The 21,859-nt window shown below is 41.8% G+C and overlaps 1 protein-coding gene and 2 pseudogenes across 7 annotated transcripts in view; 2 read left to right on the top strand and 1 right to left on the bottom strand.

Moving 5' to 3' along the window:
• The first annotated feature begins 1,468 nt into the window (after positions 1–1,468).
• On the top strand, positions 1,469–2,752 carry LOC136404286 (large ribosomal subunit protein eL42-like; annotated as a pseudogene).
• A 4,027-nt stretch (positions 2,753–6,779) lies between these two features.
• Positions 6,780–21,859, bottom strand: part of TNFAIP8 (TNF alpha induced protein 8) — a 130,454-nt gene continuing 115,374 nt past the window's right edge. For all 7 annotated transcript variants that reach the window (XM_066382075.1, XM_066382076.1, XM_066382078.1 and 4 more), the window contains one exon: positions 6,780–8,323. In XM_066382075.1, the coding sequence (XP_066238172.1) occupies positions 7,758–8,323 (566 nt within the window). In that variant the 3' untranslated portion in view covers positions 6,780–7,757. The remainder of the gene's footprint in view (positions 8,324–21,859) is intronic.
• Positions 21,224–21,345, top strand: LOC136404712 (small nucleolar RNA SNORA2/SNORA34 family; annotated as a pseudogene).

Raw genomic sequence — 21,859 nt, 5'->3', positions numbered from 1 at the left:
GAAATCAAATAACAATTTTTTCAAGGAGACTGGGGTTTAATAAAATTCCTTTGGGCTGTGGAAGTCCGTCGTCTTAGGCTCCAGACTTATTTTCACTGCCTAGGTAAACAATACCTCACACAGGAATAGTCTTCAGGGGTTCAAAGCCCTCCCTGTTTTATTTAATTTATCCTTAAAATGAGAATATGAAGTAATTGACTTTATCTAAAGGTTAGAGATAAGGCGAGAGGGCTCCTGGCCGACAAGAAGCTGAAACTCTGGAACCCACCCCGCACACACCCTCGGTACCCTGCTGGGTTCCGCCTGGTCACCCTCCAGTGAGACCCCGGGAAGGAGAGATGCCAAACTCCTGACACACGCTGTTTGAAAATACTGTGGAATGTTTCCACTGGTAGAGTCCACCGCATATTCTTCAGTGGCTATTTCAGCAAGCTAAGTCCTTGGTTATGAGAACACAAAACCCATGATAAGGGAACAGCAGCAATGCTGGCATTTTTATCTGATTACCAGCAAGTCCTTAAGTCCTTTTTTTTTTTTTGTATTTTTCTGAAGCTGGAAACGGGGATAGACAGTCAGACAGACTCCCGCATGCACCCCACCAGGATCCACCCGGCACGCCCACCAGGGGGCGACGCTCTGCCCCTCCGGGGCATCGCTCTGTCGCGACCAGAGCCACTCTAGCGCCTGGGGCAGAGGCCAAGGAGCCATCCCCAGCGCCCGGGCCATCTTTGCTCCAATGGAGCCTTGGCTGCGGGAGGGGAAGAGAGAGACAGAGAGGAAGGAGGGGGGGGTGGAGAAGCAGATGGGCGCTTCTCCTGTGTGCCCTGGCCGGGAATCGAACCCGGGACTTCTGCACGCCAGGCCGACGCTCTACCACTGAGCCAACCGGCCAGGGCCGCAAGTCCTTTTACTGTTTTATAAAAATGGATCATTTGCTTGGCAAGTATTTGTCTTTTAGTGAAAACAAGTGGTTTTAGCAACAAAAGATGCTGATAGTCACTTAGAACGGGCAAGTAGTAGCTCCTGCTGGGCTGATACAAGTCCATTTCCAGGAAAATGGAACCTCGGCTTCTAATAAAGCATCAGTCATCCCAGATAATGGTGGTGGTTATGTATGCTCAGAGTTTTCACTCCCATGCCTTGTGTTTACATCTCATAGCAGGGTTTTTTTTTTTAAATAATTTTATTTTTTTAATGGGGCGACATCAATAAATCAGGATACATATATTCAAAGATAACAAGTCCAGGTTATCTTGTCGTTCAATTTCATAGCAGGTTTTAAGTGACTTAATCCATCTGTAAGCTTTTCAATGGAAAAACCAAAGTACAGGGAAGCATATTGTGTTAGATCGTTCTGCAAATCAAAACACATAGTTTTTAAAATAAAATATCCTTTCCTTGTGTTAAGAACAAATCCTTGCATAAGAAACAAGTGTCTGATCAGCCATCCTATTTCCATGAAGCAGAAATGCACAGTTATGCACTATTCTGTGCCAACAGCCCTCTCGCAAACACGGTGAACATTCCTAAAACCTGCTGAACTTCCTGTAAGAAGTGTGGCAAGCATCTACCCCACAAAGTAACACAGTACAAGACGGGTAAGAGTTCTCTGTATGCGCAGAGAAAACAGCGTTATGACAGAAAGCAGAGCTGCTATGGTGGGCAGAGTAAGCTGATTTTCCACAAAAAACTACTAAAAAGATTGTGCTGAGGTTTGAGTGCACTGGGCCCAACTGCGGACCTAAGAGAACACCGGCTATTAAGAGATGGAAGCATTTTGAACCGGGAGGAGATAAGAGAAAGGGGCGATCCAGTTCTAAGCTTCACACATTGTTTTCTTACATGAAAATAAAATCTGGAAGATATGTTTGCTTCAACAAAGAAAGAAAAGGAAGAAAAGAAAGAAAGGAAGGAAAGGAGGAAGGGAGAGTGGGAAACAGGGAGAGAGAGAAAGAAAGAGAGAGGGAGGAAGGAAGGAAGGAAGGAAGGAAGGAAGGAAGGAAGGAAGGAAGGAAGGAAGGAAGGAAGGAAAGAAGGAAGGGAGGGAGGGAGGGAGGGAGGGTGGGAGGAAGGAAGGAAGGAAGGAAGGAAGGAAGGAAGGAAGGAAGGAAGGAAGGAGGGAAAGAAGGAAGGAGGGAAGGAGGGAAGGAAGGAAGAAGGAAGGAAGGAAGGAAGGAAGGAAGGAAGGAAGGAAGGAAGGAAGGAAGGAAGGAAGGAAGGAAGGAAGGAAAGAAGGAAAAGAAAGTTATGCAGCGGTTAGGAAGGCAAGATATTTCCTCAGCTTACTCATGGAAGGAAGGAAGGAAAGAGGGAAGGAAGGAAGGAAGGAAGGAAGGAAGGAAGGAAGGAAGGAAGGAAGGAAGGAAGGAAGGAAGGAAGGAAAAGTTATGCAGCTGTCAGAAAGGCAAGATATTTCCTCAGCTTACTCATGGAAGGAAGGAAGGAAGGAAGGAAGGAAGGAAGTTAGGAAGGAAGAAAGGAAGGAAGGAAGGAAGGAAGGAAGGAAAAGTTATACAGCTGTCAGGAAGGCAAGACATTTCCTCAGCTTACCGATGAAGGAGGATGAGGGGTCTTACCCATTGGCTGGCTAATCTTATAAAGATCTAATGGAAATTTGATGAACACAGAGCACAATTCTCTGTACATGAAGAACATTTTCCAAAGCCCAGATGTTTTTCTCTTAACCATGAACGCTGACTGACTCGTGCATATCCTTTTTCAGTGTTCGGCAGACAGGCTGTTTTTGGAGTAACTTGTCCCCTATAACTTGGGACTGATGTTAATTGCCAAATGGAAAACACATCTTTGGCTAGACAGACATAAATCAATATTACCAAAAATGTTTCCATTTTGGGAAATCCCCCCGAATAAAAGTGTCTTTCTGGCTCTGGGCCTACATAACTAACCATGAAGACACCTCAATAAAAGAAAAATAAATATTCAATAGTTTGCCATAACATTGATATATGATTATAAGCTCCTAAAGATTTTTTTGTTCTATTTTAGAAGCAAAGGTTGACTCATTTTTCTGGTTGTGCCTCAGTGTTTCATTAGGTTTTTTTTTTTAAAGATATTATCTGAATCACAATTAGAAAATTATTTCATAGCTAGGATAAAATTTTACCTGTCAGAAACAGCACTGAGTGTTAAAACCTGCTTTGAGCTTAACAATTGCACAGAAACTTTATGCCAAGGAATACAATATATCATATATTAAACAGTAATTTTTCAAACACCGCGAAGTTCAACTAATTTAGATAATGCAAGTTGGCTAAAAATATTATAAATCCTATTAGCATGTTAATTAAGTTTGTTTTATTAGAATACTTCAATTTCCCAGCAATTAAATAGGAATTTTTTACTATAAATATTTCATCCTACAGATAAACACATTCATTTCTTATTTATCTGTCAAGGTTGGTATGCGAAAGTATAAATTAACTTATGTGCCCTCATCAAGTATCTCTAGAATTAAAATTTTCAGAAAATATCCAATTGACTTGAAATGTAGATCACAAAAAGTACGATATTAATCCTTTGCAGAGGAAAAATTCATCACAAAGTTCAAGTTTTAAGAATTCACATGGCAGAATGCCTGACCAGTGGTGGTACAGTGGATAGAATGTTGACCTGGGACGTTGGGACCCAGGTTTGAAACCCTGAGGTTGCCAGCTTTAGCATGGGGTCGATTGTGGACATGATACCATCATTGCTGGCTTGAGCCCAAAGTTTGCTCGCTTGAAGCCCAAGGTTGCTGGCTTGGCCTGATCCCCCAGGTCAAGGCACATATGAGAAGTAATAAATGAACAACTAAAGTGCTGCAACTAGGAGTTGATGCCTCTCATCTCTCTCCTGTCCTTTCTCTCTAAAAAAAAAACAAAATAAAACAAAAAGAATTTACATGGTATAGGGTGGGAGAAAAAATACTTCCCAGATAATTGTGAATGAGATACTTTTATATCTGTACTATTAAAGTTTCTAGTGTTTTTATTTTTAAAAAGCTAATTTTGAGTTGTATATGATAGGTCTGATAATCAGAAAAAGGCTGTCTTTAAACTGACTTGTTCAGATATTTCCAACCTGTAAGCCTGAAAAAGAATGTTGAAGTTGCAAATTGGTGCCACACCATTTGTAGAGAACACAGTGGTGAGCTGTGGTTTCCGCCTTGGTTCTGTGCAGAGCGAATGTGTAGCCACCAAAGGATCTGAGGCTTGAGGCACACTGTACCTCACGGGTCAATGCTCAAAGTCATTGTTAATTGCAAGCACCTTGGATTTCAGTTTCAGAGAGGACAGAAATTTGAGCCAAGAGATGCCCTCAAATGAAGTCATGTTGAAAACTTCATAAAATATCTCTGCATCTATTATACCCAGATCTCAGAGGTCAGACTGATAGGACCAAAGTATCATCTAAAATGTGACTAGGTGAAAACCACTTCAGAAGCACACTGACCACTCTTCTCTGAACCAGTGATGATTCTAGAATTGCATTTATATCCATACTATCTTTAAAGGAAAATATAGTTTTACCAATATTTTGACAATAACTATGTGACATCTGGAAAATTTCTTAACTTATCTTGCCACAGAGTAAAACAGTGATGGCTGTGGCAGGGATGAAATGAGTTGATGTGCCTGGCACCTAAAACCAATGTGTGTAGGTTGTTTATATAGTATCACTCATCTATTAGGTTAACTCACAGTTTGCAGAGAAGCCGTCAGCACAAACTTTTTTTTTTTTTTTTTTTTTTGTATTTTTCTGAAGCTGGAAATGGGGAGAGACAGTCAGACAGACTCCCGCATGCGCCCGACCGGGATCCACCCAGCACGCCCACCAGGGGCGACGCTCTGCCCACCAGGGGGCGTTGCTCTGCCCACCAGGGGGCGTCGCTCTGCCAAGACCAGAGCCACTCTAGCGCCTGGGGCAGAGGCCAAGGAGCCATCCCCAGCGCCCGGGCCATCTTTGCTCCAATGGAGCCTCCGCTGAGGGAGGGGAAGAGAGAGACAGAGAGGAAGGGGGGGGTGGAGAAGCAAATGGGCGCTTCTCCTGTGTGCCCTGGCCGGGAATCGAACCCGGGTCCCCTGCACGCCAGGCCGACGGTCTACCGCTGAGCCAACCGGCCAGGGCCAGCACAAACTTTTAAAATATCAATTTTAACACAATTCATAAGTTTTTCCCCCAAAATGTAAAATGACTCAATCTTTAAAAGTTGTTCATTAGATCCCAAAATGACTATCACTGCTCAGAATTACCTATCCTAAGCACATTGAATAGATAGCTTTAACCCGCCTCCCACCCTACTACTCTGCAACTAAATTTGTGCACAAAATTGTATCAGAGATGAATTTGCTGATCAAGACTTTCTAACTGATCCTTTGCCTCCCAGGCACACGATTGGTGGGGAGATGAGTTCTTTCAAGATGATGCTGAGAGATAATGACAAACAAATTTCCCTCCGCAGCCTTCCTTCTGTGTGAGATTAAGGGAAGTTCTAACCTCTCCCTCATGTATATTTGACTGCTAGCCTTCTGACACAACTCTATGATCCCATGTGCCCAGATTGATCTAAATTTATCCCTAAGTCCTCTCTCTTTCTGGTGGTCCTGTCCATAGCTGGAGATGAGCAAGCAGCACCCACCAACTACCTGGGGACTCCGTTTTCCATACCTCTGCAGAGGGAGATCTGGTAGACAACAGAACGCACCAAATCATAGTTCCTGCAAATCACACTCTGAGCTTTCTCACGTGAGGAAGGTTGCTGAACTAAATTTACAAGCTACTTTGTAGGATATGAAGCTAGAGGGGCCATTTCTGCAGTCACAAGGCTATTTCTATAACATATAGTGGTCACCTACCGGTTCTGGGAAGTAAGAATAGTATTGATTTAAGTTCAAGTCTTTATGTCAGGATTTAGTATCAAACAAGGAGATACTCTTTACCTCTGCTGCTTGTCTCATACAAGCACATGGGGGTCCCGGAGAAACTGACCATCTCTTCTAGGCTGTAGTGCAAGGGTCCCAAACCCCACCGCACTTCCGGAAGGGGCACCTCTTTCATTGGTGGTCAGTGAGAGGAGCATAGTTCTCATTGAAATACTGGTCAGTTTGTTGATTTAAATTTACTTGTTCTTTATTTTAAATATTGTATTTGTTCCCATTTTGTTTTTTTTACTTTAAAATAAGATATGTGCAGTGTGCATAGGGATTTGTTCATAGTTTTTTTTTATAGTCCAACCCTCCAACGGTCTGAGGAACAGTGAACTGGCTCCCTGTGTAAAAAGTCTGGGGACCCCTGCTGTAGTGGGTTAAAGCAGATTTTAGCCTCTGGAATGTGTAGTTGTAGGTCCTTTCCTGGAGCACTATTATTTGAATGTCAATATTCTGGGAGGCAGGAAAATTCAAGGCAAGAGTTCACTAAATCACAGACATGGTGACAATGCAAAATTTAGTGCTGGTGGTTGACTCTGTTATTTCCTAGGTGACAGTGTTGGCCAGTGGGTTGCCATTTCTTTTTTATAAAATAAGCAAACGCTTACTTATGATTGATTCACATACATAAAATTATATAGAAACAACACACAAAACAAACTGCAAATACTCTTTGGTTTACTCATCAAAATAGCAAAAAATAAAAAAATAAAAAGCAAAAACCTTATCAGTTAAATAAAAACAAGTGGCATTCTTTACTTACCTATCAAACCTTAGTAAACACCGAAATGCATCAATTTTCATTCTCGTGTTCTGTAGCAAAATCCTTTCCTCTCTTTTGCTCCTCATCCCCCACTAAATTATTTTGATGAGCTCATCTCTAAAAATAAAGATTGTTTTATTTTTCTTAATAGCACTTACATTTTATTGTCCTGATATCAAGAACAATCTCGATTTTTTTCTTTGTCTCTTACATTTGAAATGAATATTAAAAACGGAGAGTCCATCAGCACATGTTCCAGATAACATGAAAATTAAACCCTCAGCAAGCATTTCAAGGCAAACGGCATGTCATTACATTTGGGGGAATTACCACGTTTCGGGAAGTATCGCTGTTGGTACTAAACAACTCCAGGACTCTACTCCAGAAGCATATTCTTATATTATACAGTATTCATAATGTCAACTACAGTTGATTTCTACAACACTATTTCAGAGAAGCAGTTTTCTATTTCTCTGAGGGTTCAAATTCGATGTCCTTAATTCTTCAATGTCTTAATTCTTAACTAAGACTTAATTCTTGAATGTCAATGACAAAAAAAAAATCTTTAACAAAAGGTAGACTTGAAAATGGAATTGTTTCAAAAGGAGAAATGACAGCAAGATAAAGTTGTTGGCCTTTTAAAAGAAGTACATATACATGGTAAGGAATAAAAATGAATCAAAATACATAGCTCTGTACATAGCAGAAATATCCAATGTGCTACCAACACAATAACTGCCCTAAAATATAGGCCTTGAGGTTTGGAGTCATACGCACTTTTTCTCTGTATAACTATGTTTGTATCAAGCAACCACACATCTTTTCCATGACCTGTTAATGCTTAGCAAGCTTTTAACCACAATTTTTGGCAATATGCTTTTCTTCAAATAAAACAAGCCTCATAAAACATTATCATTAATGTCTGACAACTGAATTGGGCAAAGTCTTTCTGAAATAGGTTTACTTCTCAAAAAAATTCTTATTTTCCTTCATAAATCAACAGCGGTAAATCAATAGTGCTCCGTCTTCAAACAAATCACGAGCAGTCATAATCTTAATTCACATGCTCATATGTTCTCTTCATCCAACATTTTGTTGACACCTTCACAAAGTTTTTGTAAGTGGGGTTTATAATTCCCAAAGGGATTATACAAGGCAGCCAAAAAATCACAATCTGAAAAATGATCAAAGACGTTGTTAACCCGTCCGTGTGACTTTGCGGTGAGGTGACGCTGAATGATCTGGTGGAGCATCTCCCTGCATTCGTTCAGCAGCCGGGACAACACGTTCCGGTCGAAGGTGTAATCCACCTGGTGGAAACTGACCACGGTCATGGCAAGTTGATGGACTTTCTTCTTAAACTTTTCCATCAGTGCCAGCTCATCTTGGTTAAACTGATTATTCCTGTAGAGAATGGCCAACTTGATAACGGTTTTGATGAGGTTTTTGATGATTTTCTCCGCCTCCTTCTTGTTCTGGGTGTACTCCTTGGTCACCCGGTACAGCTCATCGAGCACCTCGCTGCTCGTGTCGTCGATCAAGGTGGTCGCGATGGATTTGGAGACCATTTTACCCAAGATCTTCTTTTGTGCCTGAACAGCCAGGTTTTTGGAATTAAAGACATCTGTGGCCACTAAAAACAAAGGGTGGGGGACAACAGATCAGTGTCAGTGACAGAGCAAATTCAAAAACAGGTATTAAGGTATATTTTCCTTCTCGTTCTCCCACTCTATGATTTGCCTTTCAGCTACTGACATTAGCTTCTGTTCATAAAAAAGATAAAGAAAAAATTCCCTAGGCCCTGGCCGGTTGGCTCAGTGGTAGAGCGTCGGCCTGGCGTGCAGAAGTCCCGGGTTCGATTCCTGGCCAGGGCACACAGGAGAAGTGCCCATTTGCTTCTCCACCCCTCCCCATCTCCTTCCTCTCTGTCTCTCTCTTCCCCTCCTGCAGCCAAGGCTCCATTGGAGCAAAGATGGCCCGGGCGCTGGGGATGGCTCCTTGGCCTCTGCCCCAGGCGCTAGAGTGGCTCTGGTCGCAACAGAGCGATGCCCCGGAGGGGCAGAGCATCGCCCCTGGTGGGTGGAGCGTCGCCCCCTGGTGGGCGTGCCGGGTGGATCCCGGTCAGGCGCATGCAGGAGTCTGTCTCTCCCAGTTTCCAGCTTTAGAAAAATACCAAAAAAATAAAAATTAAAATTAAAAAAAATCCCTACATGTCTGGGCATTAGGTTCTCGTTTGTGCATTGAACAGGTTGTTGTGCGTAATCTTTAAGGTCTTTGGCAATTCAAGTATTTTATACCTTGTGCTATGTAGTCAATACTTTGTTTAGAAGTTAAAGGGTTCAACCTTATTAAAGATAATACTTTCTAATTATAAAATAGTATGTCTCATGAGGCAGTAAGTTTTAATCCAATGTTTTCCTAGTTTAATTTTATCAAAATATATATCAAAAATATAAAATCAACTCCAGAATTGTCCTTTGGGAAACAGCAAGATCAATTTAAAGAAAGTTATTTAAATGTAGAAGGGACAGACGACAAAGCTATGATATTGAGTAGAATGGCAATTCCACGCAAGCAAATCAAAAGGAGCACCCTGCTTTATAACCTGCTTTCCAAAAGCCCCATTTCCCAAGGCGACGGCCATGGCCAGTACCTACCAGTTGGCCATCCGAATCACCCTGAATTCCAACTCCCAGAAGTTGAATATTGGAAAAAAACCTTCCCTGGAGAGCTTATTGCCTGTCACTTGCTATTTCTAATGAATAGCCTCTGTTCGCTTACATTTTATACATTTTGAGGAACTAACCAAGCTGTATGAGCTAAAAAAATGTGCCACATGAACAATATACTTTGAAAAAGCTGATGTTTCGAGTTTACTTTGGAAATGATCATAAGTTAATCTGACAGAGGTTGAAGGCACATATTATACTAGTTATATGTGTCATATATTGTTGAGACACTGTGTGGTGCTCCTAGCTTACAGCCAATCAGGGACAATGCTCAATCCATATTTATTCCCCAAATGTAGTGCATTTTTTCTCCATTCCTCACCCCCTCCCCTACTCTGGCATCTGCTCCACTACAGCTGGGCTTTCTTTCTCTTCTCCTAGATCCTCAGAGCTGTGTATCTTAGGGTCTCTATCCCACCTTTGTCCTCCCCCTTACCCAGTCTATTAGCCAGGAGCAGCGAGCTGTTCTCTCTGCAAATGCGAGTGGATAGATAAGTCTAGGCCTGGCTGTTGGAAAGCAGTCATTCAGTAATAAAAGATAAAAGGCTTAAAAACACAGATTATGTAAAAATAAGTCAGGGTATCAATGATATAAAATTATTTCTAGTTTGGACGAACTAACAACATTAGAAAACTGCGGCTCCCAAATCAAGGCTGGGAGGACATATAGGAAGATGACTCCCTCATTGTGGAACCGCTCTGTTAGATTTGAAATTTGGGCCAAAGTAGCTCATGGTATATGGTATAGGTAGCTGCAAAGTGTTGTCCCGTGACCAGAACATCATTCATAAATATAGAGGGCCACACACCGTGACAGAACATCTTGATTGAACTAGAAATATCCTCAAACAAATTCAATATTTAAACTTCTGAAACATGAACTGAAACTGCAGAAGAAGAAATGAAATCTATTTTGAGAAAGAAAAGGAAAGTGAAAAAGCATGAGAAATAGGAAACTTTACGAAGGTTACCAAGCTTTTCTATGCTTTCATCATTTAAGCAGTAGTCTACTTCTATTCCTATTTTTCAGTGGTTTGCAAAAGAGCATATGGGTTAATGCACACTAAAGAACTGATATCAAAGGAAATGGCATACATGTAGTTGATATTATAATATTAAGAACAAGGACTATCTTCCATTATTGAACTTATGATATGGACTTCAACATGCAAATAAACCTGATTTATACAGAAAGGTATAACCCCCAATTTTCAGACACACAGTAAAAAACCTGGGGTTGCAGGAATTTAGTTTATATGAAGTTCAAAGTTTATTCTGCTTTTAATCTATTAGACGAAGGTGCAGTCTACAAACATCCCAACTAGGATTTTCTGAAATGTCTACTAGATGGAAGTACTGTAGCACCCTGCGAAATAACCAAAGTCAGAGGGAGAGTGGCCCCAGATTCCTCTGTGCTCCTTTTCCCTGGGCTGGACCTGCATGTTTGCACCTCTTCTAAGCTGCTTTTCTTATTAAATCTAACTGTGCCATTTTGTTTCCAACAAACGAACCCTTGGTGTTGCAGCCCTGTAACTTCCCCAAGAGAAAGCACACAAGGCACGGCTGCTGCCAGCTAAGCGAGATCGTTCCCCATTTGCCGAACCACATCTGAGCCAGGACAGAGAAGTGGATGTCTGAGGCTTTCATATTTGCCCCAGAGAACTTCAAAGCCTGCTCTAGAAACACATCAGCAGCTTCGCACTCTCCTTGTAGTCTTCTGATTATATCTGGTGCAGTCATCTTTTTTTTAACAATTTTTACATATTGATTTTAGCAAGAGAGGAAGTGGGGGGTGTGTGTGGGGGAGACGGGAACATCTGGTCCCGTATGTTACTTGACGGGGATCAAACCGGCAACCTCTGAGCTTCAGGACAATGTTCTAACCAATGGAGCCATCCAGCCAGGGCTGGCGCAGTCATCTTTTCAAATGAGAATGAAGCTGTTTCTCCCCCAACGCAGGGAAGACATGCATGCAGCAGATTTCTCTGCTAGCATTAGTGAAGGATTTTTCAGAGCCAACTAGGGATTGTGGCTGAGAGTGGTTGGCCAGGGCTGTGTGGTCTGTGATCATGAAATATGATTTCCCCCCTAGAAAATGAACCGCCGCTAGCCATTCCTGCTCTGGCTCACTTGTCAGCTCCACATCCTCTACCCCCTCCCGTAAACGCCTGGTATATCTCAGAGCTAGTCCTGGACCAGGTTTTCCTGCTTGCCTCTACCCTCACTCCTGCGTGAGCTCATCCTCCCCCATGGCTTCAGAAACAGCCATGTGCCAATGACACCCACAGTTATAACTCAGCCCTGACCTCTCTTGCAGATTCATTTTGTAAATGCAGTCAAGGTTCTTCTTTTCCTTCGCTATTTGGTAGGCATCTCAAGTGTATCACGTCAAAAACTGAATCATGGATGCCCCTGCTGCCCCCCAAAGAACTCCTCCTCCATTCTTCACTATCTTCATTTAAAGCATCCCTTCCATCCATTTGTTCGTCAGAGACCTGGGAGTCACCCATCATTCCATTCTCCCCCTTACCCAGTCTATTACCAAATGCTTTCTATTTTACCTTTCTCAGTTTTCTAAGTTCTATCCACTTCCCTCCATCTCCACAGACATCAGCCTAGTTTATGCCCCTTTCCAATCTCTTCCCACATAGTAGTTTTTTTTAATGTAAATTAGAAGATGATATTCGATATAAATTGTTTGCTAACCATCACTCCTTCTTGTTCTTGAAATTACAGGTCTATCTCTACTTCTAATTGGATCTCTGATTAAATATGTAACAGAGGGATGGAACAAAAGTATGTCCTGAAAAACAATGAAGATGTGAATAGATGTTATCAAGGAGAAAGTGCTGCAAGTATTGAGTTAATGTTTTACCTATTTGAATGAGTTCACTTGTGTTTGAAACTATATAACCTGATCAGGCAGTGGTGTAGTGGATAGAGCATCAACTTGGGACACTGAGGACCCAGGTTTGAAACCCCAAGGTCACCAGCTTGAGCGCAGGCTCACCAGTTTGAGTGCAGGGTCACCAGCTTGAACATGGGATCACAGACATGACCCTATGGCTGCTGGCTTGAGCCCAAAGGTTGCTGCTGGCTTGAAGCCCCAGGTCACTGGCCTGAGCCCAAGGTCACTGGCTTGAGCAAGGGGGTCACTGGCTTGGCTGGAAAAGGCACATATGAGAAAATAAGCAATGAACAACTAAGGTGCCATAACGAAGAACTGATGCTTCTCATCTCTCTCCCCTCCTGTCTTTCTCTATCTCAAAACAACAACAAGAAAAATATATATATATATATACATGTACGTTGTTGACTAGTGAAAAATGATGCCGTATATTTAAAATAAACATATGGCAAAATTTAAAAGTGTTTCATAGAAATAGTTGTAAATGTTATTTTGCACCTACTTATCTTACCTCCCCTCCCCCCAGCTTCTACATCTCCTTTCTTGGCTTAATCAAAAGTCCATTTCAGCAATGTTTGCTGAAAAGTAAGTTGATATTCAGGGAATCCTGGCTTTAGCATCAACAATTATAAATCTGGAGATAAATATCAATGGTAAAAACATACTGACACTTGTATACATTGAATAAAAAGAAAGTACTTAGCATTGACTAATAAAAACTATAGTTTCATGAAATTAACAAAAATTCCCCATTACATTACTACAACAAAGAAATTGCTAATACTGTGAAGCACTGAAGTCACTCTTTTACGAGGTCTCCAGCAAATATATTTCTTCATCCATCAAATTTGTTATTCCTGGTTTCAACGGTGACCACAGATGCATATTTATATCACTGCTAATTCTTGCCTAGTTAAAATTTGATCAAGTGGGCCCAGTCTTAGGAAAGATGGGGAAAAAAATACTTAGAGAACATGGCTGGCTATGGTGGTATGTTAATAAAAGTTCTTTAAATAAATATATAAAATCTTATCTCTCTTACGTCTGAGTAACTCTAAATCTAAGTGGGGCTTAACAGAAAACAGCTTTGGGGATAAGCAAGTGGTCATAACCAACTGTAAACACTGTCACAAGAAGTCAACAGGCAGCGCTGACCTCCAGACACTGGGATTTGGGAGTGCTCCAGGAAGGCAAGGGACAGTCCAAGTGGCTGGAGAGCCTCCACACTCAAAAAACCCAAAGTGAGAAATTCAACAGGACAGAGAAGGAGAAGCAAACAAGAAGAAAAAGGGAGAGCAGGAGATGGGGCGAGGACCACTGTCAGCAGAGGAACTGAGCTTCCAGCAGGGATGGGGTGCTACCCTGGCGGGTCAGAGAATTGACCACAGCAGTCAGCTGGAGGCGATCTTATCCAGAGAGAAGAGGCAAGTGCCAGGCACCTTACCCCCCAACATCGCTCTTCAGTTACACGAATGGAGACCCAAAACAAAAGAACATCATCTTGAGAGAATCAATACGTCTGGGATCCTTAACCTGATACCAAACACAAATTTTTCTGTGTATGAATTTTCCTGACACCACGTGGTTAAAAACCAATGGAATGCATCATCGCCTGTCAAGCCGAGTCATTCACTCCGTGTTACTTACTGCTTCCAAAAAGTACATGCTCATTTAGCCTGACCAGGCGGTGGCGCAGTGGACAGAGCGTCGGACTGGGATGCAGAGGACCCAGGTTCGAGACCCCAAGGTCACCAGCTTGAGCGTGGGCTCATCTGGTTTGAGCAAAAGCTCACCAGCTTGGAACCAAGGTCACTGGCTCAAGCAAGGGGTTACTCAGTCTGCTGAAGGCCCATGGTCAAGGCACATATGAGAAAGCAATCAATGAATAACTAAGGTGTCACAATGCACAACGAAAAACTAATGATTGATGCTTCTCATCTCTCCGTTCCTGTCTGTCTGTCCCTGTCTATCCCTCTCTCTTACTCTTTCTCTGTCTCTGTAAAAAAAAAGAAAACAAAAGAAAAAAAAAAGTACATGCTCATTTAAAAAGGTAACCTAATAAAAAAGACAAATGTAAGGGTAAGTGGTGACTTTAAAATTGGCCAATAAAGAGAAAAGATATCACTGGGTAGCTTTTTAATAGCATACGAGGAACTGTAAAGCACTTCCTTCCAGATGCTTTTCTTACTTTTTTAGCAAGAGAGAGAGACAGACAGGGAGAGAGATGAGACGCATCAATTCTTCATTGCAGCACCTTAGTTGATCATAGATTGCTTTCTCCTATGTGCTTTGACCAGGGGCTCTAGCTGAGCCAATGACCCCTTGCTCAAGCCAGTGACCTTGGGCTCAAGCCAGCAACAATAGAGTCATATCTATGATATCACACTCAAGCCAGTGAGCCCACCCACAAGCTGGTGAGCCTGCACTCAAGGGAGATGAGACTGCACTCAAGCCAACAACCTAAGGTTTCAAACCTGGGTCCTCAGCGTCCCTGGTCAACGCTCTATTCACTGCACCACTACCTGGTCAGGCTAGATTCTTTTTGTTGTTCTTCTCTTTGCTATTTGATAACCCTGAATTGTAGAAAACTGATAGTGCTGCAAACGGCTCTTGCCCACAGAGACACACACATCTAGTGGAGGTGCAACTGATTTCTCATTTCCTTGTTTGCCTGTGCTGCACTTGGAATTCTCCTTTTATAATTCTCCAATTATAAGAGCTTACTCATTCACCATTCATTAATGAGTTAAGGAACATCTTTGACATGCACATTTTGTATTTGTATGAAAGTCATGAGCTTACCTTCTTAAAAACATACCCCTTAACACATATTAATTTAAAGTAAAAAAAAAACAAACGCCTGACCCAGTGGCGTAGTGGATAGAGCATCAGAGTGGGATGCAGAGGACCCAGGTTCGAAACCCCAAGGTCACCAGCTTAAGCATGGGTTCATCCGACTTGAGTGCGGAGTCGCTGGCTTGAGTGTGGGATCATAGACATGACCTCATGGTCACTGGCTTGAGCTCAAAGGTCACTGGCTTGAAGTCCAAGGTTGCAGGCTTGAGCCCAAGGTCTCTGGCTTGAGCAAGGGGTCACTTGCTCTGCTGTAGCCCTCAGTCAAGGCACATATGAGAAAGCAATCATTGAACAACTAAGGTGCCACAAGGAAGAATTGATGCTTCTCATCTCTCTCCCTTCCTGTCTGTCTGTCCCTAGCTGTCCCTCTTTCTACCTCTCTCTCTCTCTGTCTCTGCCAAAAATAAATAAATAAATAGATAAATAAATAAATAAAGTAAAAAAAAATAAAGTACAGTATAAGCTTGTCGAGAACTAATACATATTTCCTGTGGCAACTTAGTCCCTCAGGATCCTGGAAAAGAGGAGTTTACTTATGTAAGTGCAAATATTCTGTATCTAATGGCTCCGTGTACTGCCGCACTGCTCAGGGGTAGCACTGAGACTTGGTTTCCCCATCTATAATATGAATAATGTCCCCCACCCCAGGGAGTTGTTCCGAAGATGAATGAACGCAGACCACACAGGACATGTCTCACACAATGCCTGGCACAGAACAGCCTTCTCCACAGGTTTGTTTAGAGAACCCAACAAACTGCACTTCAAATACATTCTGATGGTCCTTTGTACTGAATCACATTTGGACAAAATTAATCAACTCCTTCTGAAAGTAACGTGGATCTGGGAAATGCAAAATACCAGATGGTTGTGTGAAAACAGGGACCTCACACAGTTCACTTAGTGAGAAGCTACATTTCATGTTCCATGATGACATTTTCTAAAAAAACTAATACATATTAAAACTTCATTAGGGAATTTCTCTTTTTTAAAGGGGTGGAATCTCTTGTTAGCAACAGATTCAGGACTACAGGGATGCTGACAGGTAGTGTGAGGGTATTTTGTCTGGAGAAACCTGGAGAACAGAATTACGGGCTACTACAAAGAGACAGGAGAAGAAACAGTGTCAACATTCATGCACAACTGTGCAACAGAAGCAAGATGTAAAGGAAATGGGCCAAACATAAAAGTTGAAGTGAAAACCCACAGCAGCCGACAAGATCATGCAGTCACGTTACCTCATGCAGCGGAGAACCCGAGACAGGGCAAAGAGCCAATAAGAGCCGCATGGTTAGAAATAACAGGCTCAAGGTCGAGAGTCCTAGATTGTAAACTTGGGTGCAATTTAATTTCTTTGAATCTCAGTTTTCTCATCAGCTAAGTAGGGCGTCATTTCAGCTTAACTGAGATTTAATGAGGCGCAAATCTGAAAACACCCAGCGCACGCTGGTCTCATGACAAAGTACAAACGCGCACTGAGTTACGCTCCTTTATTTAATATCATTTGAAAAGGAGGAGCAGGGACTCCAACCGAACATTTACATGCACTGTGTTCTTTCTACTCATTTCTTCTTTTATTCCCTATTTTCCAAATTTGCGGACAAGAGAAATTATGTCATAAGGGAGACACTATGAAGCCTTTCTCTGTATGATCTCAGACTACTTTTGTTATATTCATTCTGGAAGTTCTTCATGATTCTGTGTCTCTTATTCCCTTGGCTTAGTTTTGTGATGATTGACAATTGAAAAATGTCATTTTCTGAGTTTCAACTCCTTTAACTTCCTATTAGACCCCATCTCTGCTCCGAGAATGTCATGATGCCTCAACTGCTTTCTGCACGGAAGAAACTCTCACAAGAGATCCCTGCTGCTCTAGTTCCCTAATCCAAGATTGGGAGAAAGTTTGGTGATATTTGTATGAAGTGGTGCCGTTGGACCCCAAGGAATGTCAGCCTGGTAAATATTAGGACAGAAGTTACAGGAATAGAAATAAATGTTGTGGCTACCGCAAGGCAGAGTGGGAGGTTGACGGCTTGACAGCCCACTAGCTACGACCATATTTTGAAGTTTTACCGCCTAATTCCTAGAACTGCCCAGAATCTGCACTTATTTTACTGAAGCTTCACAACCACTTTTAGGAGGTTATTATTATTCCCATTTTACACACAGGGTGACTGATGCCCTGAGAAATTAAGTTACTTTCTCAAGACCACAGGTCAATAGTGGGAGATGAACTTGAATGCTGATATGTCTAATACCAAGCTATTCTCTCAAGAATGTCATAATACTACATAAACTTTTTTCCCCTTCTAAACCTGAGCTTTAAAAAGACAGCTTCCTCTTGCAGCTATGGGAAGACCTAGTAATAGTCAACAAAGTAAAGTGAAAGAAGAGAAAAGAGAAAAGAAGAAAAGGGAAGAGAAGAAAGAGAAAAGAAAAGAAAAAAGAAAAGAAAAGGAAGAGACTAGTTCTCTCTAGGGAAGGAAATGGATTCCCTAACATAGATCAACCCAGCTGACTTAAAAACTGTATTTTCAGGGATAACGTGGAGCAGTTTTAAAACATTTTAAAATATAATTTTAAAAATTTATAAAGAACTTGTAAATCTCAACACCAGGAAGGTAAAAAATCTAACCAAAAAATGGGCAAAAGAAATGAATAGACACTTCTCCAAAGAGGACATATAGATGGCCAATAGGCATATGAAAAAATGCTCAACATCACTAATCATTAGAGAAAGGCAAATTAAAACCACAATGAGATATCACCTCACACCAGTCAGAATGGCGCTCATCAACAAAACAACACAGAATAAGTGCTGGCGAGGATGTGGAGAAAAGGGAAACCTCCTGCACTGCTGGTGGGGATGCAGACTGGTGCAGCCACTGTGGAAAACAGTTTGGAGATTCCTCAAGAAATTAAAAATTGAACTGCACTTTGACCCAGCTATCCCACTTTTAGGAATATATCCTATGAATACCAAATCACTAATTCAAAGAAAGAAATGCACCCCCATGTTTATGGCAGCATTGTTCACAATAGCCAATATCTGGAAACAGCCCAAGTGTCTGTCAGTGGACGAGTGGATTAAAAAGCTTGGTACATATACACAATGGAATACTACTCAGCGGTGAAGAAGAAGGAAATCTTACCTTTTGTGACAACATGGATAGACCTGGAAACTATCATGCTAAGTGAAATAAGCCAGGCAGAGAAAAAAAAAATCATATGACCTCACTCATTTGAGGAATCCAGTGAACAATGTGAACTGAGGAACGGAACAGAGGCAGAGGAGGGATCAAAGGGACCAGAGGAAAAGCGGTCAGAGGGAAAGTGAAAGAGAAGAGGGGATCAGAGAAGGGAAAGAGATTAGTGAAATTTTATATATATAACACAGCATTATAGAGAACAGGACAGCAAATCCTGGAGGGAAGGCATTGGGGGGAGGGGCAAGGGGAACATGGGGGTGGGGGGAGATATATTCAGTGGGACACTTGAATCTATGTAAACACAATAAATTAAAACCATAAATAAAAAAATATATATATTGATATATAATTTAACACAAAAGATATGCTTATGGTGTTCAAAAGCCAGAATGAAAATATATAAAGTGGAAAGTCTCTTTCTCAGCTTGACCACCCACCGTATGGTCCTCACCCCAACCAACCCTTGCTGCCAAGAGCCAACAACTGTTCTTAGGGTTTGGTATCCTTTCAGAGTCAGATTTTTTCTTTTTCCCCTGCATTGGTAAACATAGATATGAATAGATACTGAGCAGTGTAAGTATTGCAGGCTTGCAATTCTTAAAAAATACAGCTGTGACTGAGAGACTATAAACTGTGTAAGTGTTCATAATTCCATGCATGACTCTGACATAAAATGATGAGATGCTCGAGGCCCATGGCTATTATCTTTGCCTGTTCCCAGCCATGCAATAGATGAGAGCCCTTTAATGAGTGAAGAGAAGGAAGTGAGTGGGAAACACAGGTCTTTATTTAATGGGTGGGGGGATATAAGTGTTATGATTAGGGCAATCCTAGAGTTTATTAACTAAATGGGATACTTTTGTAAAGAGCACTCTTTAGTAATTACACCCTGACAACAAATCTGTGACTGTCTTTGGTAAATGTAAGTAGTCACTAGAGACTTCTTAAGTACTTAAGCACTAAAGACATTCACTCAAGACTAAATAAGAAAGGGTCAAATATAAGGACTGCCCAAACACTTAGGACCTGAGGAATTTCCTGGGAACCCCCCAGGAGCACCAGCCAGCATTCTTTCCCAAATTACTTTAACAACACCAACACAAAAATAGTTCTTAAAGAAGTTAAGAGTCTTATGGGTGCGGATCCTGTGTAGTTAAATAAGTTTGGGAAACAGTGCGTGCTAAGGCCCCCTTTGAGATGCACAAAATGCAGGGATAATATTAAAGGTCTTGAGCATCAGTGAAGTAAAGGAACATATTAACATTACCCACGTTTTCCACAGAGGACCCACGCACAAGTTTATAGAATAAGGTCAGTGAGATTTACTGGCTCACAATTTGACTTAGGTCCTTACTATTCAGAATGAGTTCATAATCATCTCATGCCCATGGTGGAGGGCAAGATAGGCAGTCAGACAAAGCGGCGTCTGCGTGGGTCAGAAGCGTGGCTCTCTCACTGGGTGCCCGTGTCCCTGTGGCAAAGCACCTAACCTCTCTATGCCTCAGTTTCCTCACGTACAAATGGAGATCCCTCAGGTCTTTATGAGGATTAAATTAAAACGATCTATATGAACTGCTTAGAATAGTACCAGATGTAAAATTGTTGTGTTGGTTTCTATGAACTAATTACTATTGTCATTAATATTGCTATCATTATTAAGGAAGATATTGTTGAAGTTCTGCTGCTTTGGGATGACCTAGTCTTTTGATCATGTCTTGTGAAGTAGGAGTGAGGGGAGAAGAGAGTACATTAACCCAGAGACATTAATCATTCAACAAAACTTGTGTTGAATATTTATCAGAGACTGTGGCTTCAAAGACAAATAGCACTCTCCCTTGTCTCAGGGTACTCTGTAACACGGGGTGGGAGGCCGAATGAACAGTTAGGCAGAATGCAAAATGCAATGGTAGCAAAAAAAGCGGAACATTAAAATTTTGCTACATGGAGTGAGAGAGGGAGGCAAGGCTTGAAGAAGTTTTCACAAAGGGATTGACCCAAGAAATAGACCTTGAAGAAGAAAAAAAAAATCTGTCTCAAAGAAATATATGTGATTGCATTCCAGAGCTAACCTAATGAATGTCTACTGGCTGGTTAGGGGCTAAAAATTCTATTCAGCATTGTACCTATAGGTCAGATACCCAAGGATGCATGTGCATCCACTGGATTTTAGAAAAACTTTAAACACAAACTATATATAAGGTCATCAAGGCTCAGAACAATTCTATTTATTTATTTATTTATTTATTTATTTTTGTATTTTTCTGAAGCTGGAAACGGGGAGAGACAGTCAGACAGACTCCTGCATGCGCCCGACCGGGATCCACCCGGCACACCCACCAGGGGGTGACGCTCTGCCCACCAGGGGGCGATGCTCTGCCCCTCCGGGGCGTCCCTCTGTTGTGACCAGAGCCACTCTAGCGCCTGGGGCAGAGGCCAAGGAGCCATCCCCAGCGCCCGGGCCATCTTTGCTCCAATGGAGCCTCGGCTGTGGGAGGGGAAGAGAGAGACAGAGAGGAAGGAGTGGGGGAGGGGTGGAGAAGCAGATGGGCGCCTCTCCTGTGTGCCCTGGTCGGGAATCGAACCCGGGACTTCTGCACGCCAGGCCGACGCTCTACCACTGAGCCAACCGGCCAGGGCTGAGAACAATTCTTTACGAAGGTACTTGGTTTTCCCTAGGGTATTGGAAGGGAGCGGACAGATAGAACAGGTATCTGGGTCAGCATTCTTGTGACACAGGCCAACTGCATCCAAAAGGCCTGGAGTTTCTTAGAAATATAGAATGCCAGACCTACTGAATCAGAGTCCCAAGAACTGAAGATAAGAAGCTGTATTTGTAGGCCCTGAATCAAGATCAGTGGATTATTGTAGCTGTTGAGCCAAGAGCAATGTCCACCTATAGTCTGTTAGCCATTCAGGACCCCAATGGAAATGACCAACTCAATTGGGAGAAACATGGTAAAAAATAAAATAAGAAGCTGCATTTGTTAGAAGCATCCATGTGGTTCAGCTGTCTAATAAAGCTGGAGGACCCCAGCTCTAAGGTGTACTTCTATAAGGCTGTACTTTAAATTGTTCAAATAGACTGGTTTTGGTCGATAGCGGCTATGAAGGCATGCTGTGAGTAGCTAGGAACAGATTTGATTCCTTCTCAAAGTTTTTTCACTAGAAATATAGATGTAAGCTTCTGCACAGAACCCAGAGAAATTATTTTCAGAATATAGTTTATTACATTAAAGCCTGAAAGAATTTTGATAATGTACCCAAGAGAATAGAGAAGTTACTGCCTTTTAAATGCTACTTCAACCAAAATGTAAACAAGGCCTCACTCTATCAATGGGCATCAAGTTAAATGAAACATCTTATAAACATTTATACAAAACTGACTTTAGTGAACTCTCCTTTTTCTTTTTAAATTAAATGAACCCTTCCTTATTTATTAGGTTGGTTAAGATACGTTATGGTTTTCTTAA

This window comes from Saccopteryx leptura, chromosome 4 (assembly GCF_036850995.1).
Source record: "Saccopteryx leptura isolate mSacLep1 chromosome 4, mSacLep1_pri_phased_curated, whole genome shotgun sequence".
Taxonomy (NCBI): Eukaryota; Metazoa; Chordata; class Mammalia; order Chiroptera; family Emballonuridae; genus Saccopteryx; species Saccopteryx leptura.
The sequence above is the reverse complement of the archived record's forward strand: the minus strand, read 5'-3'. Positions and strand labels throughout refer to the sequence as shown.